The sequence below is a fragment of the Monodon monoceros genome, unplaced genomic scaffold (assembly GCF_005190385.1).
Source record: "Monodon monoceros isolate NGI ecotype Baffin Bay Population unplaced genomic scaffold, NGI_Narwhal_1 Super_Scaffold_7, whole genome shotgun sequence".
Lineage (NCBI taxonomy): Eukaryota > Metazoa > Chordata > Mammalia > Artiodactyla > Monodontidae > Monodon > Monodon monoceros.
In genome coordinates, this window is record NW_021703784.1 from 68,863,528 (window position 1) to 68,881,626 (window position 18,099).

General features: G+C 46.2%; 1 protein-coding gene across 10 annotated transcripts in view; it reads right to left on the reverse strand.

Annotated features, from left to right (window-relative positions):
• The window catches only part of PLEKHA7 (pleckstrin homology domain containing A7), a 209,981-nt gene that overhangs the window by 130,209 nt on the left and 61,673 nt on the right, over nucleotides 1–18,099 (reverse strand). Inside the window, exon 1 of one of the 10 annotated variants that reach the window (XM_029207389.1) lies at nucleotides 4,542–4,725. The exons of the other annotated variants lie outside the window; for them this stretch is intronic. Within the exon in view, the coding sequence (XP_029063222.1) occupies nucleotides 4,542–4,624 (83 nt within the window). The 5' untranslated portion in view covers nucleotides 4,625–4,725. Of the gene's footprint in view, nucleotides 1–4,541; nucleotides 4,726–18,099 lie in introns of those variants that run through there. 10 annotated transcript variants of the gene reach the window in all.

Genomic DNA, 18,099 nt, shown 5'->3' on the forward strand with positions numbered 1-18,099 from the left:
TCTTCCTTCCCTTTTTTTTTCCCCAACACATTTAAAACTTCAGACCTGGGTGCTCACTGGCAGCTGGTTTGGAGCAGAGGGAAGGATTCAAAATAGCTAACCAGAACCATTAGAAAGAAAGATGGGACCTTGAAAGCTCCAAGCCTAATGGTTGGCTCTAAACCAAACATTTCCTCTGCCTAAAGTCAAATCAAGCTAGCAACCTCTTTATTTCTTTTTTTTTTTTTACATATCCACAAACATTTAGTTTATTTACATGAATTACACTCAAGTCAGAAGGAGATACAACTGATCCTCAGTACCTAAGTGTGGCCCAGCATTAAGGCAAGCTGATGTACAATCCTTTTCACATATCTTGCATTACTATCCTAATATCAACTATCTTTGATCCACCAGCAACCTCGTTCTTAAAAGGTACCAATAAGTGAGTGAGCCCAAGAGGGTTACAGTCCCACACAAATGACACTTAAAAGTAACAGCCAAGAAGGTGCTGTGTCTATAAGCCCCACAGAGCCTATGGATGAAAGGCGGAGGGGACAAGGGAGGGGCACCGAAAAACCAAAATGACCAATAAGGACCACTTTTACTCATGTTACAAACATATCCAGAGCTAGCTGGAGATGTTAGAATAGGTGGATGGAAGAAAGGCAGTATGCAAATGTACTTGCAGAAACTTCAGTTTATTCTTACTCTGGGAGGCAGAGATCTTCAGACGCATGATCTCCACAGGGGGTCAACCACGCAACAGTAACAATTCCTAATAGTCAACTTCCTCGTCAATAAAATGCGGGCAATAATTAACTGCACCATAAATTGTTGTGAGAATTAAATGAGATAATATATGAAAGCACTTAGAACAGTCTGGTACATAGTAAGCTGCATTACATTACTGCATTACAGTTTTGCATACACTATTCCATTTAATCATAAGAGGCAGGCTTTATTACTCTCACAGAACACCGGTTCAAAGAGACAAAAGGACTCGTCCAGAGTTACAGAGATAAAAAAGTGCCAGCTGTCGGGTTGTTCTTGGGACTAACAATCCACAATCATGGCTGGACCAGAGATGGCTGCATTAGCAAGAGTTTGAGGCTGCTACCTTTCCAGCTCAATTATGCTCTGTGCCTGCAGTCAGGGATTCACAGGTCTCCAAGGCCTCTTTGAATAATTTGAGCCTGGAAAACAGACTTAATGTGAAGGTCAGAAGAAACTCTTCCAGGACAGTTCTCATATCTGACCCTAGGAGCCCAGGTATGGCCTCTGGGGTGGGCACAAAATGACATTTCTGACATTCTCATCTTCTGTAAAATAAAACAACCCTCTCAGCTGCTGCTCCAAGGATCCTCTAGTTACCTTTAATTAAAAAAAAAAAAAACCTGCCAATTAACAAGCACTGTGTTCAATCCTTTACAAACGTCTTGTATAATCCTCACAGTTATCCTACTGGGGGGAGGGGGTGAAGAGAGGTACCCTTATCCCTGTTTAACAGGCAAAGAAACAGACTCGGAGAGGCAGAGAGGCCCACAAACACAAAGCTAGCAAACAGCAGAGACTGAGTTTGAACCCAAGTGGGCAGAGAAAGTGCCACAAACCATACGCCTCAACTAATTCCTCATCATTCTCTCTCCCCTCACCTGGAGACGCAGGGGACACAGACCTGGAATAACTAGCCCTTTTTCTCTTCACCAGAGATAGTACAAACCCTAGGGAGGAATTTTGTATTTTACAAATCAAGACTGCAGAGACTGCCAGGGTCTTTATTGTTTCTCCTCTTGATCTTCTGTGATTCAGAGCACTTCAGAGCACCTCTCTCTTAAACTGGGTACTTTCTCCAGCTGCCCGTCCCAGGAAGAGGCTCCCTGCCAGAGCTGGGGCTGAGGAACACAGTAACAGCCACCACTAAACCCAGCACCTCTGTTAAGAGGGAAAGGAGAAGTCTAGGAGCTGCTGTACAGAGAGAAAGACTGACCCTTTTCCCAGGAGGCAGTGGCAGTCAGGTCCCAGAACAGAGGTCTCAGCTGATGCTGGACCCCCCTACTGCCCGCTGTGCCCAGCATGGACATTAGGAACAGGACACATGGGGGAATCTCCAAACCAGCCCTGCTCAGACCTCTGACCCTACCACTCACAGTGACTCTGATCTCCTCCCATTCACCCCACAATTCCCACAGCCTTTATAACAGCTGCCTCACTTTCCCCACAATGTCACAATCCCTGATGACCTCCTGTTTGCTTCACAGTGCCCCCAGGGACCCACCTACTCTTTACAGAATCACCTTGAGTAGCTTCCCAGGCAGTGGCCAGGCCATTATCAATGAGTATTCAGCTATGACCAGTAGGCTGCAAGTGAGCAAACATTAGATGGCAGACTTCCCATAATCTAAAAAAAATTGTTCTTAATCAGGACCATCTCCAAATCCTCAACTCGCAGAGTGCCAGCAGATCACCAGCAGCTCAGGGCACTGCTGGAGAAGGTGGCACTCTAAAAGCATGTGAGTTGGGGGAGGGGTGCCACTGAGTGCACATACCACAAACCCAGTGGGAAGACAGATGGCACAGACTCCCCAGTAACCCAGGGTGTCAGGATCAGAGGCCTCTCTGAAGCCAAGCCCTCCTCCACTCATTTCCTCCCCGGAAGGCTGGGGTGAGATGGGGACTAGGTGTCCCTGGGCAGCCATCAGAACAGTCCAGCCCTGGAGACCAGAGCCAGAAGGAACCCAGTAAGCCAAGCCACTGAGGTAGGGGACAGACAACTGAAGGGAGGGATGTGGGGTACTACAGGAGCCTGTCAGCGAACAGGCTCTGATGCAGTTCACAGCCCACAGTTAGAGCTAAAATCCCCCTCCCTGCACTCCTCACCCCTATAAGCCCATCCTCCTCCCCACATTCGTCTCCCCCCCCATAAGCCCAGCCCCCTCTTGCACCCTCAAAAGCGTCAACTTCCAAGGCAAGCTCATCTTCTCATCACAGATCTGCCAACCCTTCAGTTTAAAAGGCTGAGTCCTCTATCCTAAACTGACAAAGAAAAAGCAGTGTCCCAGGTCTCTAAGGCACAATGCTGCCAGGAGGGCTGAGTTTGACAAGTTTCCTCAGGCTCCAGCTGGGGCAAAATCTCAGCCCTCCAGCCAGCCCAATCCACCAAGCCAAGCCTCATCCACAGCCATCCACTGAAACCTGGGCCCTCCCATTCTTATTCAATAGCACACACAGAGCACACCTGGTGAGACTACCAGTTTTAGAATCCACCTTCTCCCAGCCGGCCGGGAGGGAAACTGAAACCAGAGCAAGAACTCCGCCCTCAGCTCTTCCTCAACCTTGACCTCCTCCTTCCTCTTGGAGCTGAGGGAACTGGGAGAGGCAGGTCAGGTGACCACCTGACAGACACTTTTGCCTCGGCCCACAGTCCTACAGAGCAGGGGCCTGAAAACATACCCCAGGGCACTTGTTGAGCAGGGCGGAGGTTTTCAGGCACTGAGGCTGGGACACGGCAGCTCTTTTCAGAAGGCTTCAGGCTACCGGCTGAGGGCTCAGGTCTCACACACCTGAGCCTGGAAGCTGCTCTGAGGCAGGGGGCGGGAATGAGGTTGGTTTCAGAAGGCAAAGGAGGAAAGGTATGGGCCGGTTCCAAAGTAGATAAAAAACCAAGAGCTGCTCCCTCTGTGCCCTCCGGGGGGAGATGGGGCTGTCCCACAGATGGGGAAATGGGGTCCCTTTCGCGGAGTGCCGGTCACTGGGGGAATGCCAGCATCCTTCTCAGGAAATAGGCTGCAATACCCTGGGCTTAAACCTTGATGGCCAACGCCAAAAAAGGGAAAGAAAAACCTGCAACCCACCAATCTCATTTCCAGATTCCCTCCCTGCAGCCTAGACACATTAATAATTAACTTGCCTACCCGGGAGCTCGCCGGCGTTGCTATAAAAGATGAGTAATGGCACTGGAGTCCCGGCCTGATGCCCGCGGGCTTCTGGGCTCGGGGCTGGGACGGGCGCTGGAACAAAGCCTCCGCATTCCTCCGGGAAGGTGTGTCTGAAACTAGACCTGTCAACGGCGAGAAGCTGACCCCTTACCTCCCCCATAGCCGGCTCCCTGCGAGAAGGGGTGGGGGGAGGGGCCGGCGCCCCGGCGCGCGGGGCGGAACGGGTGGACAGGTCGCCTTTGCCCACTTCCCCTCCCCCGCACCCCGACCGACCGATGCCCCCAAACCACAGCCGATTTCGGGAAGCCGCGCTGTCTGCTGAGAGATAATCCTGTTACCATGAATGCAGTCTGTACTTGGAGACCAATTCTCAAAACAACAAGGCAGCTCCCTCGGCGCCCTTCCCGATGAGTAACCCAAAGCCGGTCGCCGGCTCAATGAATTCTCTCGCTGAAACTCCAGCGGCAAGCTGCGGCTCCCACGCGGATGGCCGGCCGGGGACAAACCGGCTCCCACCACGCCAGCGCCCAGACACAAAAGCACTCCTAAATGCAGCCCGGGCACCCTGAACCCTACCCGCCCAACAGCCCGCAGCCCCCCGAAAGTTACGGCGCGCGGACACACCTGCAGGCCCCCCGAGGCGGCCCCCTCCAGCCCCCCAGGGCGGCAGGGCACGCGTCCCCGGACGGGCAGCGCCGCGGCTCCATGAGCCCGCTCCTGGAGCCGGGGCCGGCTACCGGTCAGCAGCGCGGGGCGGCGGAGCGCGCTGGGGCCTCAGCGCGCCCGCGGCGCATCTCGCTCCCTCCTCGTCCTCGCCCGGCCTTCCCTAAGAGCCCACACCCACTTGACATCAGCGCGCATCAAAGCACTTGGCGCAGCGCCAGACGGCAGACCCCGGCGGTCCAGAGTGCGACCCGGGTGCCGCCGCTCGGCCAGGACAGCGCGTCCGAGCGCGGCACGTTCCTCTCCTTGCAGAGGATGCTGCAAGCAGGAGTGGGCAGGGAGACGGAGGAGGGGGAGGAAAACCGGCGGAGGGGGCAGGACCTGCCGCCTAACAGCAGCGCTGCTCTGGCGCCCAGCCAGCCACCAGCAGACCTTACAGCCGTTGCCGCAAGCGCCCATGACTGTGAAGACCAGGTCGCAGGTGAACTGGGTTGCTGTCCTCTCCCCGCCAAGGTGAGTCCTGACCTTGAATTCTCTTCCTCAGAATGACTCAAGGAGGCTCCTCTCTAACCACCTCTACGAAATTGCCGGGGCTGATTCTGCCAAGCCAGTAATAAATGCTTGATTGGATGTGGGTGCTGACCCCACCACCCAGGAGGCCGCAATGGGGCACCCAGGGAAGCAGACCATACCCTCTGGCTTGTGGCTATACCAGCAGCCTCAACTGGGTCTCCTTTCTCTCTCTTGTCTCTCAATGCAATAAGGGACAGCTCTCCTGGTTCCGTAGGCAATCAAAAACAGCACCACGCAGCAGCTCACACACACTTCTAATTCACTCATCCAAATAGTCAAACATTCGAGCATTTATTAAGGCTTAGTATATGCCAGGACCAACAGAAGATAAAACAGCATTCCTACACTCATAGAGCCCTACACTCATAGAGAAGATAGTCTAGTCACCGAGAGAGAGAGATTAAAAATAAAGCAAGGTAATCACAATTGTGACAAGGATATTAAAGGTAAGAGATGCTACAAGAATGCACACAGGGACCCTAAACTATCTTGGCAGTCAGGAAAGGCTTCCCTAAGGAAGTGACAGTTGAGCTGACGAGGAATGAAGAGAAGTTATCCAGGGGAAGGCAAAGTTCAGGCAAAGACCCTGGTTATTAAAGTGTAGGTCTGCTCCCATTCACAGGTGGAGATAATCAAGAAGACCGTGAAATGCCACGCCCGAGACACCTAGGTCTTTGTCCAGGAGGGGCTTGAGGCAGCTCACAGGCCCTGGAAGAGCCTGGCCGCCTGTCCAAAGAGGCCCTATGTCTGCTTTCTCATCTCCCCCTGAACCAGGCTGGCCCACCTCATCATTGAGCTCTGAACAGGTAGTCGGGAGCCTTTACTCTGGCTCCAACTCCATCATCAATTTGCTGTGTGGCTCTAAAGAAATCCCTTCCAACTCTCTAGTTTCAGTTTCTCTATGTGAAATGAGAGTTTGGATTAGAACAGCATTTCTACACTTTTTTTTTTTTTAAACCATACTCCCTTTTGGATAAACATAGAACTGTCGTTCCTGTTCTGTAGTATCTATGATGACAAGACATCAAATCATTTTCCAAATCAAAAATTATAATATTGAATGTGCTTTTAAAGCTATATATTCCCTTTAAGTATTCACCATTAAGAGATCTCTGCTGAAGATAACTTGGAAGCAGGATTAAAGAAATGGTCTCCAAGCTCCCCCTTTTCCTGTTATCTGTCCCCATTCCTCCAGCATGAACCTAGCCACAAGCACTTATCACCTCCATCCTCGTTTCTTTTATTCTTTCCAGGATAAATTGGCCAGGCAATGAACAGAAGCCGTGGGTCATCCAAAAGGCATGCTGTGGAAGGCTCTTTTGAATGATAATTTCCAGTGATGCTGGGAAACAGACACTTTGAAGGAAGCACATAATGTTCCTGGGGACAAATTAGCTATATGATTTAAAAGCCTTAAAAATGTACTATCCTTTGAACCATCAATTCTCCATCTAAGAATTTATCCTCAAGACATAATTATGGATGAACACAAAAATTTATACACAAGGATTTTTATAACAGAAAATGATTGGTTAATAAACTGTGGTACATCTTTGCAACTGAATATATGCAACTTTAAACCTAATACATAGAATATTTACTGCTGAATAAAACAAAATGAAGGTTGTAAGACAAATGATCCCAATTGCGTGTGCATGTGTCTGTGTATAGCTTTGAGAGGGGTGGTAAGCACCTATGGTGGAACGGTACTGTGTTCATTTTTCTTAGGATGACTCAGAACCTACCCCTTGAACCAAAACGTGACATCACTATGGCTTGTCATCCTCACAAGTAGATCTATTAACCCATATGAAAGTTATAGAAGTTTAGTATTAAAACAGAACAGAATAAACCTTACAGACAGGCAAGAACACAGTTAAATTCTCCACCGCCATCCACTTACCATTAGGGATTTGATAGTAATCTTAAAGGTAGAATGGTTTTTCCCCCAGACTTTTCATTTCATATAGATTTTTTTAAGTTGTTCTTTCCTTGAGTCTAGTTCAATAGTTTCCAAACTTCAGAGTACATAAAACTTACTATCCGTGGTGGTTGTAGGGTAATCTTGACTTTGGGATTCTTTTCCCTTATATTCTGAGTTTAGAACCTCATCACTGTTTGACAGTTCAGAAAAAAAGACTACCAGAAGGATATTTAGCAAAATGTTAACAATATTGGAATTAGAGTTGGTTTTTATTTCCTTCCTTGGGAATTTCTGTGTTTTCCAAGTGGTCTGACAATAAATATATATTACCTTCATAATCAGAAAATAAAATGCTGCTTAAGTGGGTTAAAACCCCTCCAAAAGATAAAAGAAACTATGCCTTCCATGCCTTTCACATGCCTTCTCTCTGCCAAGTTCTCGTACTGCCCCAGTTGGTGCCCCAATACCCAAGGACAGACAGTACATTGTCGCTAGGATACCATGCAGGAAAAACTGGCAAGAAAATTATTTTTACATTTACCTCCTGGGGTGTGCTTACAATAATGCTTAGAAGCTTAGACTAAAGGGTCCAAAATGAAGCAGCCATGACCATCCGCTAATGGATCTCCTACCCATGAAACTCTCTACCAAATATTCTAGGTTCTTAATAAGCTGAGAACATATAAGTCATATACACCTTTGATCCTAAGGACCAAAAACTATTCAGCTTGCTTTTCCCAGACCCGATGGTGCCACAAAGCACACTGGCAAGGACCAGCAGAAAAAGGACAGGCCATAAATCAGACTGGGCTCAGCCAGTAACCGATGAGTGATCTCTGCCTCAGTTTCCCCTCTGTTAAATAGCCTAATAAAGGCTCTACTTTTCTTTTAAGGGGTGGATATAAAAGCATTAGGATAAAGTGAACAGTAGTATCTCAGTGTAGCATGTTATTATTTAATGAAAGTATATGCTAGGACTTTTGGGAGGAGAAGGAGCTGGCTAGTTGTGAGTTCTTTGGCACAAGGGCAGTAAACTGCAATTTGCCTCATATGTCAAGCTTTCTGAGAACCTAGGGTGCTCACAAACCAGATGAAGGACGTGAGCTGGGAAACATAACTGTGCTGACTTTCTCTTGTGGCATAACTCATGAACTCCTGAGTCAAGGACAGAAGGTGGGTTAGATGAAAAATCCAAGCTGGAGGCCCAGGTTTCTCAATACACAATAGCCAAAAACCATCAGGGCAGCATCGAAAGATGAGGAATGCTCATATTATTTGGCCACTTTAATTCAATAATCATTAAATCCCCCACCAGGCTCAGCAACTGCATTCTCTGCTAAAAATGAAGCACATGACTTCCAAGCCAGACAGAGATGCCATTAGGTTACATTTTAAATCCATCTAGAATCTAATAAAGTTAATTTTACTGTTATGGCATCTATTAAAACATGGGGCCTTTGTTTAGACAGTAAACAGAGGGGAGGGAAGCACAGACTTGAAGATCTGGGAATTTTGATTATTCTAGAATTGTTTCTGGAAAGGAGGTAACAAGAACAAACTTGATTTAAAAAAAATTTTTTAATGGGACCAAGTGTATAAGAAGGGCTGCTCTTGTACAACTATCCAGCCCCCCTGAGAACAGACCAGCCTCCCCCCCACACACAGCCAGGCAACAGCTCAGAGACAAAAATGAGGCGCCCTGCTTCACCCAAGCAGGAAACATTGAACACACTGACCACGGTAGCCAACTTGGGTCTGGAACTTGGAGCCTAAGAGTCATTAAGAATGGGAAAAAAGGGCTTCCCTGGTGGCGCAGTGGTTGGGGGTCTGCCTGCCAATGCAGAAGACGCGGGTTCGTGCCCCGGTCTGGGAGGATCCTGCATGCCGCGGAGCGGCTGGGCCCGTGAGCCATGGCCGCTGGGCCTGCGCATCCGGAGCCTGTGCTCCGCAGCGGGAGAGGCCGCAGCAGTGAGAGGCCCGCGTACCGCAAAAAAAAAAAAAAAAGAATGGGAAAAAAGCCTACTTGCTCCATGGTGAGAGACTAAAAGCCATGCAAATGAGTTTTGATAAAATGAATAATTAATAAGCAAATACACATCTTTTAAAAATCAAGAACAAAACCAAAACACCTAAGTAGCTAGAATACATGTCTATGACCAGTGATCTTCATACATCCATTTTAATCAAAATAACCTTGGTTGATTGTAAAAAAGCAGATGCCATGGGTCCACCCCTAGAGAATCTCATGCAACAAGTCTAGGATGAGCCCAAGAATGTGCATTTTAGCAAACAACCCAGGTGATGTCACTGTTTGTGGTCTAGAGACCACACTTTGAGAAATGTGAAGCTACAAGGCCGGGAGGGCCTAATGCACCTGGCTCCACTTACCTTCTAGCAGGTGTCACCCTCCTGGACTTGAACCCTCCTGGACTTGAATCAATTCATAATGGAAGCTGAATGAATACAACTGATACATCTTGTGAAACCTCAACAAAATTGCAACAAAACTAGGGCGTGATGAAGAACGCCAGAAAAAAAGAAAATAGGAAGCACTTAGCACATAGGAAGTGCTCTAAAACTGTTACCTTTTAGAAGAATGAGGATAGTGAAATTTTGATACCTGTCTAGTCTCACCTTGTACTCATAAGCCAGGTATAACCCCCCTAAATTCACCAGTGTTATCACCAAAAAACTGCACAGACTCAGCCAGACATGAGTTAAAAATCTGGGCTCACCCACTTGCCAGCTGGGTGGCCCTGGATAAGTTTTTTCTTCTCTGAGTCACTCTATCTGCTCAACTCTAAAATGGGTTTTTAAAAAAATCTATCCCCTTAATGTTATGAGGAAGAAATAAAGAATTGTGAAAGTGCGTGGGACATAGTAGGTACTAAATAATTGGCAGCTATCATTACTTAGTCAATGGATAAACATTTATTAGGGCCTTTTATAAATCAGGCACTGTCAGCACAGGTGATACAGTAGTGACAAAAGAGACAGAGGGACAAAAATACAGATAACAAATAAGTAATTTCAGAGATTGATGTCTGCTATGAAGAAAATAAAACAGTGATGTGACAGAGTGAAATGGTGGTTCACAGTATGTATCAGGAAAGGCCTAAGATGTGGCATTTAAACTAAGATCTTGTGGAGGAGCACTTCCGGCACGAGACCAGGTGGGAACAAACCAAGCGCATTCCTGGGAAGGAAGGACAGTAAAGCTAGAACTCAGTGACCAGTGGGATGGGCGGTAAAAGAGGAAACTAGGGAGTCAGAGAGCGAAGGTTATGGAGGCCGTGTAATACCTAGTGAGAGTTTAGATTCTCTTCCAAATGGCAATAGGAACCATAGAAGAATTTAAAAGAAAAGATCGTGCCATGGAAGAGGCATGAACTGATTTGCCTTTTTAAAAGACTTTTGTAGCTGCTATTTGGAGAATGGTTTGGGGGTTGGGGACAAGCCATTAGAACTGTCCTAAGAATGTTACATGTATGATCTCTTTTAATCCTCATGAAAACTTAAAAAAATTTTTTTTTTATTTTTGGCTGCATTGGGTCTTCATTGCTGCGCGTGGGCTTTCTCTAGTTGAGGCAAGCGGGGGCTACTCTTCATTGCGGTGCACGGGCTTCTCATTGCAGTGGCTTCTCTTGTTGCGGAGCATGGGCTCTAGGCACGTGGGCTTCAGCAGTTGCAGCACGTGGGCTCAGAAGTGTGGCTCGTGGGCTCTAGAGCACAGGCTCAGTAGTTGTGGCGCACAGGCTTAGTTGCTCCGTGGCATGTGGGATCTTCCCAGACCAGGGCTTGAACCCGTGTCCCCTGCATTGGCAGGTGGATTCTTAACCACTATGCCACCAGGAAAGTCCCATGAAAACTTTTTATATGAGTACTATTATCATCCCGATTTTACAGATACCAAACCCAGGCATAGAAAGATTAGGTAACTTGCTCATCACAATAAGTGGAGGATCCAGTATGCAAACCCAGACGGTCTGACTGCAATGCCTCTCTACTGCCTTTGAAAAGAAGTAGGGAGAACTAGCAACACTAGGTAAAGAGACTACTGCAGGGGTACAGGCAAGAGAGGGTGGGGGCTGACCAAGAGAGCAACAGAGAAAATGCTGAGGGGGATTCAGCTGTGCAAAATGTCTTGGTAGCAGAGCCAACACGACTCACTGATGGGATTTATGACAGGGGTACAGCAAACAGACAAGCAAAAAAGACTCCCAAGTTTTTGATCTGAGCAACAGAGTGCATGGCAGTGCAGTTTCCTGAGATGATTAAGACTGGGGAAGAAAAAAAATCAGAGAGGGGAGGCATTAAAATCAACCAAGAACTCAGTTCTGTACTTGTTAGGTTTGAGGTGTCTATTAGACATCTGAGTGGAGAAGTCCTGAAGGCAGTGAGCTGTGTCCGTCTCCACTCAGGGGAAAGGTCAGGGCTGGAATTGTAATCAGAGGTATCTCATCATCACGTGACTCCTTACTTAGTGTATGTGTATTTGTGAGGGTAGGGAGAGGAGGACTCTTCCAGCTACGGACCTCTGGTTTGTTGTAATAAGCCAGGGCAGAGCTGCATCTCAACACAGGACTACAACTTGCTCTGGGGCTGAAAGCACCTCTGTGATCCAGTAAAGCCTGCATCCCAGCCCCATCCTCTAAACTAGCTTCCTGGGAGCCTATGTAGACAGAATTCTTTCAAGATGACCTCCAGCATGCCAGATTCCCGGAAGGCAACAGAGGCTGAGGAGAGGAGAGGTTGGAGGAGAGGCTGGAAATAGGAGCCGTGGAAGGAAGTTTATCGGGCATCCTGCCAGCTTGTGAGAAAATGACTTCTGCCGCCCTCTTCCGCTTCAACACTCCTTTTTTCGGTCCTCCTATCATCGAAGCCCATTCGGCTGCGAGTCCCTGGAAATGCTCACAAGGGCCAGGGTGTGATAATAATAAAGGGTTTCCAAAATAGCCTCCCACATTCAGGCTTCCCAAATGCCCAGCTGACCTCCAGGCTACACCATTTCCAGAAATATAGCAACCTCGTTTGATAAAACACTTTCAGTACTGACACCACCTTGGCTCAGAGGAAGTGGGTGTGTGCTAGAGGTCAGGTAGAGGTTGGAAGGAGAAGAAAGGCAATTCTTAAAGTTCAGCTGAAATGTCAGGAACACGAAGCTGCCCATGTTTACACAGAGCTTTCCAAAGCTGAGAGCAGCTTCCAAGCAGCTTTAAAAAAAATGGCTACACCAACCTTTCCAATGAAGTGGCTTTTAGCTTAACAGAAATAGTACCAGGCTGTTCTCATTCTCCTGTCTCCTTAGGCTTAATTTCCTAGTATAATTTATATTCTTGCTGTTGCTGATTGTTTTCTTTTTCATTCATATTTTATGCCTTTCTCATAAGCTGCTTCGAATCCACTGTGTAACAGGATAAAGCAACAGATGAATAGACAAATAGTACACAGTTTTGACATTCCTGGATACGAAACTTTCAGATTTATGTAATCAATAAAGGTTGTTTACCATGGATATTAACTGGAGGTTAGGGGGAGGAAATGCCCTAATTAATACGTAAAACCCTTAAAAAATTTGATCTCTTGTTAAAAAAAAAAGAGAGAGTGAGAGAGAATCTGGTCATAATTAGCACCTACATTTTTCATATTTTTTGTCCCTAATTGCCTGACCAATAATTTATGGGGCAAGTGGGTGAAATCTTATGTCCTATACCTGTATGGATGATTTTGTGGCTCTTACCATTCAAACTAGGAACAACAGGATGCTAGTTCAATAACTGTGCTACTTCATCTTCCAAATAAGACTTGTCAAAGCCACTGAAGGAAATCAGAATAAGACTCAATCTAAATCTAACCACAAACAAAGCTGGAATCTGTCAGTCCTTCTCTGGCATAGAGAGGTAAAGGCATGTCAGTGACCACTGCTATTCTCTCGTGTCCTTCTAAATGCAGAAACAAGCTTTAGAATATGAAATAACCAGCAGCCTGGGAACACAACTTTGGAGACACAAGAATTATTAGGTTTTCGAAATCACTGACATGAGCCAAAATCCTTACTGAGACTAGTGGGACAAAGATAGAACCGAAACCCTCGTCACATTTACAAGCATCCCCTTAAATGCCTTCTTCAGGAACATTCTCTAACATAAACCTGAATATAGCAATTATTCAGATCCCCAAGTGCAGGCAGCAAATGTTTTTGAGGAGGCTCATCCTCAAGGGAGCAAAGGAAAAGTGCTATTTTTTTTAATCACCAGAAGTCACTGGAACCAGTATGTTGGCACTCTAGAGCACACAGTGATGACAGATGCTTATAAGCACGCTGAGGACTTGTAACCTTGTGGAAGAACAGACAGATCAAATTATGCCTTGTTGCAGTTTGAAATGTGTTTTACTGCCTTCTAATTTTCTGAAGATTGACACTCCATGCAGTACACGGTAGGTGGCAACACTGAGCTATAAGAATCTCCCATTTCCCAGCCTTGCGGAATAGACAAAGTTTAATATAATAATAAATCCCATTCTAAAAATTAGGTCTCTAGTAAAAGAATGACAACAGGCAACAGGCACAAAGTAATTAAAAATACATGCCTGACAAGTTTGGAATCAAACGCACCATCAAACGTTATGTCCTGGCATACTGTCACTTCCTGCCTCCACTCTCCCAATCACTGGGCAGATCCGATTATTCCTGAGACAACCGAATTGTGCCTCTCTTCTCCCTGTCTCCCTAGTGACTTTTATGAAAATAATATTCAACTTTAATGTGCCTGCACTTCAGGAGACACTGTGACAAGAGCAATAAACACATTCTCTGTGTGCAAAAGCCAGGACAAATGAGTTCTGAGACTGCCTTGGCCAACACTAGGTGTGGGCTTTCTTTCCCCAACTCAAGAGAGACCGGAATGTAACAGCTGTCAGAAAGCAGCAACGGCCTGTGCCAGAAATACCTTGCTGCGCAGCTCTAATTGCCAAGAGATAAGAACCCATAACTCACACAGATGCTTGTGGCTCAGGCTCAGACACAGCAGGCAGAAAGGAAACAGCATGCACTTGAGTCAGAGAGACCTACATTCTGACTCTTACCAGCTATGCGACCTTGGGCAAGCCCTCCACCTCCCCTGAGCCTCAGTTTCCCTCATCTGGGAGGACAAGCATCAGCGTGTACCAAATGCCTATTACAGGATTGGACTTATAGCGGGTGCACAATGCCCTGGAGTTATTATTATTAACAATCTCTGAAGGGTACAGTGGAGTAAAACGAACTTGGAGATACTGCGATAACTACGGTAGTCAAGCTCTCTGGACAAGAGATAGTTTGTACCTTTGAAAGAACCTTGATTTTCTGTGAGAGCTCTATAAGAATCACATAAAATCCCTGGCTGCTTTTGCCTATTCATTTGTTCAAACAAGTATGTACCGAGGGCTCACAGTGTGCCAGGATTATGCCAAGCACTGAAGACAACATGGCCCTGGCCTCATGGGACTTAAAACCTAGTGGAGAAGACAAGCTTTCAAAATAATCTGATTAGTAGATGTAAATGTACATCTGTCATAAGTACCACAAAGGAGAGTTCCATGGCCATCTGTAACATGGCCACCTGAAATGAGAAAATTAGCCCAGTCTGAGGAGCTGCAGGATGACGAAGACTTAATAAGACAAAGAAGAAAGCTAGAGGACACTGTTCTCCATACCCTCAGTGGGCCCGACGTAAGAAATTTAACTTAAAGGAACAAACTAGGAGGCATTTAGCTTCCTCTTAATGACTAGGGTGTTTTTCTTCTCTAACAGTAAAATCCAGAAAACCTACTCTGTTCCCTTTTTTGTTTTGGCTACCAGGAAGCTCCAAGTCAAATGTGAAGCTCAGCAGTAATGCAGACCCTTAATGCATGCATATTTACACTCTCCCCATCCCCCTTGGTTTGTCTTCTTCTTTTTACTTATATTTCCCTAGTCCTGATTTCAAAGTCCTTTTTCTATTTTATCATTGTATCTATTATTCATGAATCCTTGGTGAAAGGAGACAGGACACAAATAGAGACTTATTAATACTCTTTCTAAGGCTAAGGGGCTGAGCTGGAAAGAATTAACAAGAGTGCCCTTTGTGTCCCTGCCTGGTGTGTTACCCCAGAGGCAGAGAAAGACATGTGGCTTGGTCCACTTTTATATAAGCAGTGCATTCCTTGTGGTTTGAGTGATCTAGCACAATAGTGCTTTTTTCCAGAGACACTTTATCACGTTATATTTCTACCCTAACAAGCAGCTTTCCTTTTGCTCATTTTTCTCTGAAACATTCAATGACCTATATTTACAGTGAACCTACATTCTGGATATTCCAGGATAGGTGCCCCCTCCCTTTTTAAAAAGTTTTTTGTTTTTTTTTTTTTGCAATTTTCTGTTTAATAAAGGCAACTCATGAAATATATAACCGGAGTTTTCCTTTTATACCTCTGAAAGGCATGATATATACACATAGATTCTTCATCAGACCATATGTCATGATTTTTGGATCAGAAAATAGTCACTCTCCTCTTAATGACTGAATTAACGTTCACACAGTGAAGGCTGAAAACAGGATAGAGATGAGGAGGAGATGTGGGAGAGGCCGTTACCATTTTTCAGTTTTCAATTTATCTGCACCTCATTAAAAAAAAAAAAAAAACAGGATGTTTCATGTGTAGAAAGTCCATTTTTTGTAGAAAACTATTCCGCTTCCTGGGAAGATGAAATCTTTGTAAATGAAAATTAGGCATAATTCCAAGAACTGCAAATTGTGGCTCTTCTCCTTATTTGGTCCTGGCCCCCTTTACATGATGAAAACTTGAACTGTCTCCCCCAGGAAAAAAAGACATAAACACAATTTTGGCCAGTTTTAGGGGATTTCAAAAAGCTTCTGAAAGTCCATTCATGAACTTCGTAGGCAGAATTTCCCCAAGAATGGAGCAAATACCTGAGGGTACCTGAGATGGCAGTGCGGCAAGAACACTTGAAAAAATATAAATGCTATAAATAATAGTTATACGTAATGTAGCTAAGAACTATGAAGGCTAATAAATAGGAATGTAAAATTATTTTTTTATATCACTTATTTGGTTTTTTTTTAAGTGAGTCAATTTTATATGGCTATTATAAAAATGCAGAGGTGGAACAGGAATGCCTAAAGTTTGAATGCCTGAAGTTCAGGGAACATTGCACAGAGGATTCACAAAATCTAAATTTAAAACATTGCAGATACATTCTGAAATTCATTAAACATTTGTCCAAACCCATAGAATGTACAGCACCAAGAGCAAACCCTAATGTAAACTATGGACTTCAGGTCATAATGATGTGACAATGCAGGTTCATCAATCATAACAAATGTACCACTCAGGCGGGGGATGTTGATAACGGGGGAGGCTGTGCACATGTGGAGGTGGGGGGGGATATGGGAAATCTCTGTACCTTCTGCTCAGTTATGCTGTGAACCTAAAACTGCTCTAAAAATCAAAGTCTATTTTTTTAAAAAAAAGTCACTCTCATAAAGTATCTCATTCAAGGACACTGGTTTTTCCTTTTCTCTCTCCTCACGTTCTCCCAGACCAGCTGGCTTGGCAACACATACCCCATGTCATTCTTAGCCCTCCTCCCGGCTTTCCTTCTGTTCCCAGCCAGAGGATTCCCATACTGCTGCAAAGATTATGAAGAGTTAAAGGCTGCTCTGGCACAGGAGGCGTGTATGGGGTGAAGGGTAGGGATTTCCCTGAGCTGCGTGTACAGAGGTAACTGACCAGGGTGAGGCGACAAAGACCAGCTGCATTTCACTGACACCCGGGATCTGATGAGACCCAGACTTCGCCATAGGAAGTGAGTCAGAAACCGAGGAGCTCAGACAATGTGCCAACAGAAGCCAGGGCCACTGGAGGCTGGGACAAGAAGGGAAGGGAAGAGCCACCATTCAGACAGCCTGCGTGGGTCTGTCTCCCCTTCACAATCACGACCTTAGAACTACTCACTCAATGCCCCTCTCCCCTTCTGGGCTATAACTTCCAGGAGAAGGACCACTTATATCTTTGCTCAGCCCCATATCTTCAGGCCCTCACACAGTGCCTGGCACACAGTAGGCACTTTGAAGGAACGGAAGAACAGTGGCTAGCAGGTGCTTTGTACCAGTAGATGCTCAGGAAATGGTTCTGTTAAAGCAAATAAACTGCTTATCATTAAAAAAAGAAAAGAGCAAATGAATCCAGAGAACACAGTTCCTTTGCTTTTTCACTTCCTGTAGGCAAGCCCAAGGTAGCAAAACAAAATGGACGAGTGATTGAAACCAAAATTAAAAGCTGGCTGTGGCTTCCCCAGAGCTGGCCGAGTGGTCCAGACATAGCTGTGCTCCTCCACTAGCCACTTGGCTCTGAAGTCATTTCAATCTACTCCATCCCCAGAAAAGGGAATTTAAGGATAAGTATGGCACTGAGACTCAGGTACCCCCACTCTCTGGATAAACAATGTGGTAAAGGAGTGACATGCCTCTCTCCGACTCAACCCTAGCATCTGTGTCCAAGAAATAACTACACTCAGAAGAAGAAGTATTAGCGGCAATGTCAGGGTGAGCGCCCCTCCTGGCTGGGTGGAGCAGCAAGTCTATTGAAGTCACAGCTGCCCTTTAGAAACGGGCGCCCCAAGGTGTTGGGATGATCGGGTACCCCTCGCTAGGGTTTCCTTACCTAGCTGGACCAAATGTTGATGACCAAACAAAGGCTCCATCAACTCAGCTGGAAGCAGTCTTCAAAAACAACGAACCCAGGGCTTCCCTGGTGGCGCAGTGGTTGGGAGTCCGCCTGCCGATGAAGGGGACGCGGGTTCGTGCCCCGGTCTGGGAGGATCCCGCATGCCGCGGAGCGGCTGGGCCCGTGAGCCATGGCTGCTGAGCCTGCGCGTCCGGAGCCTGTGCTCTGCGACGGGAGAGGCCACGGCGGTGAGAGGCCCGCGTACCGCAAAAAAAAAAAAAAAAAGCAAAAAACAACGAACCCAAGGACCATCCC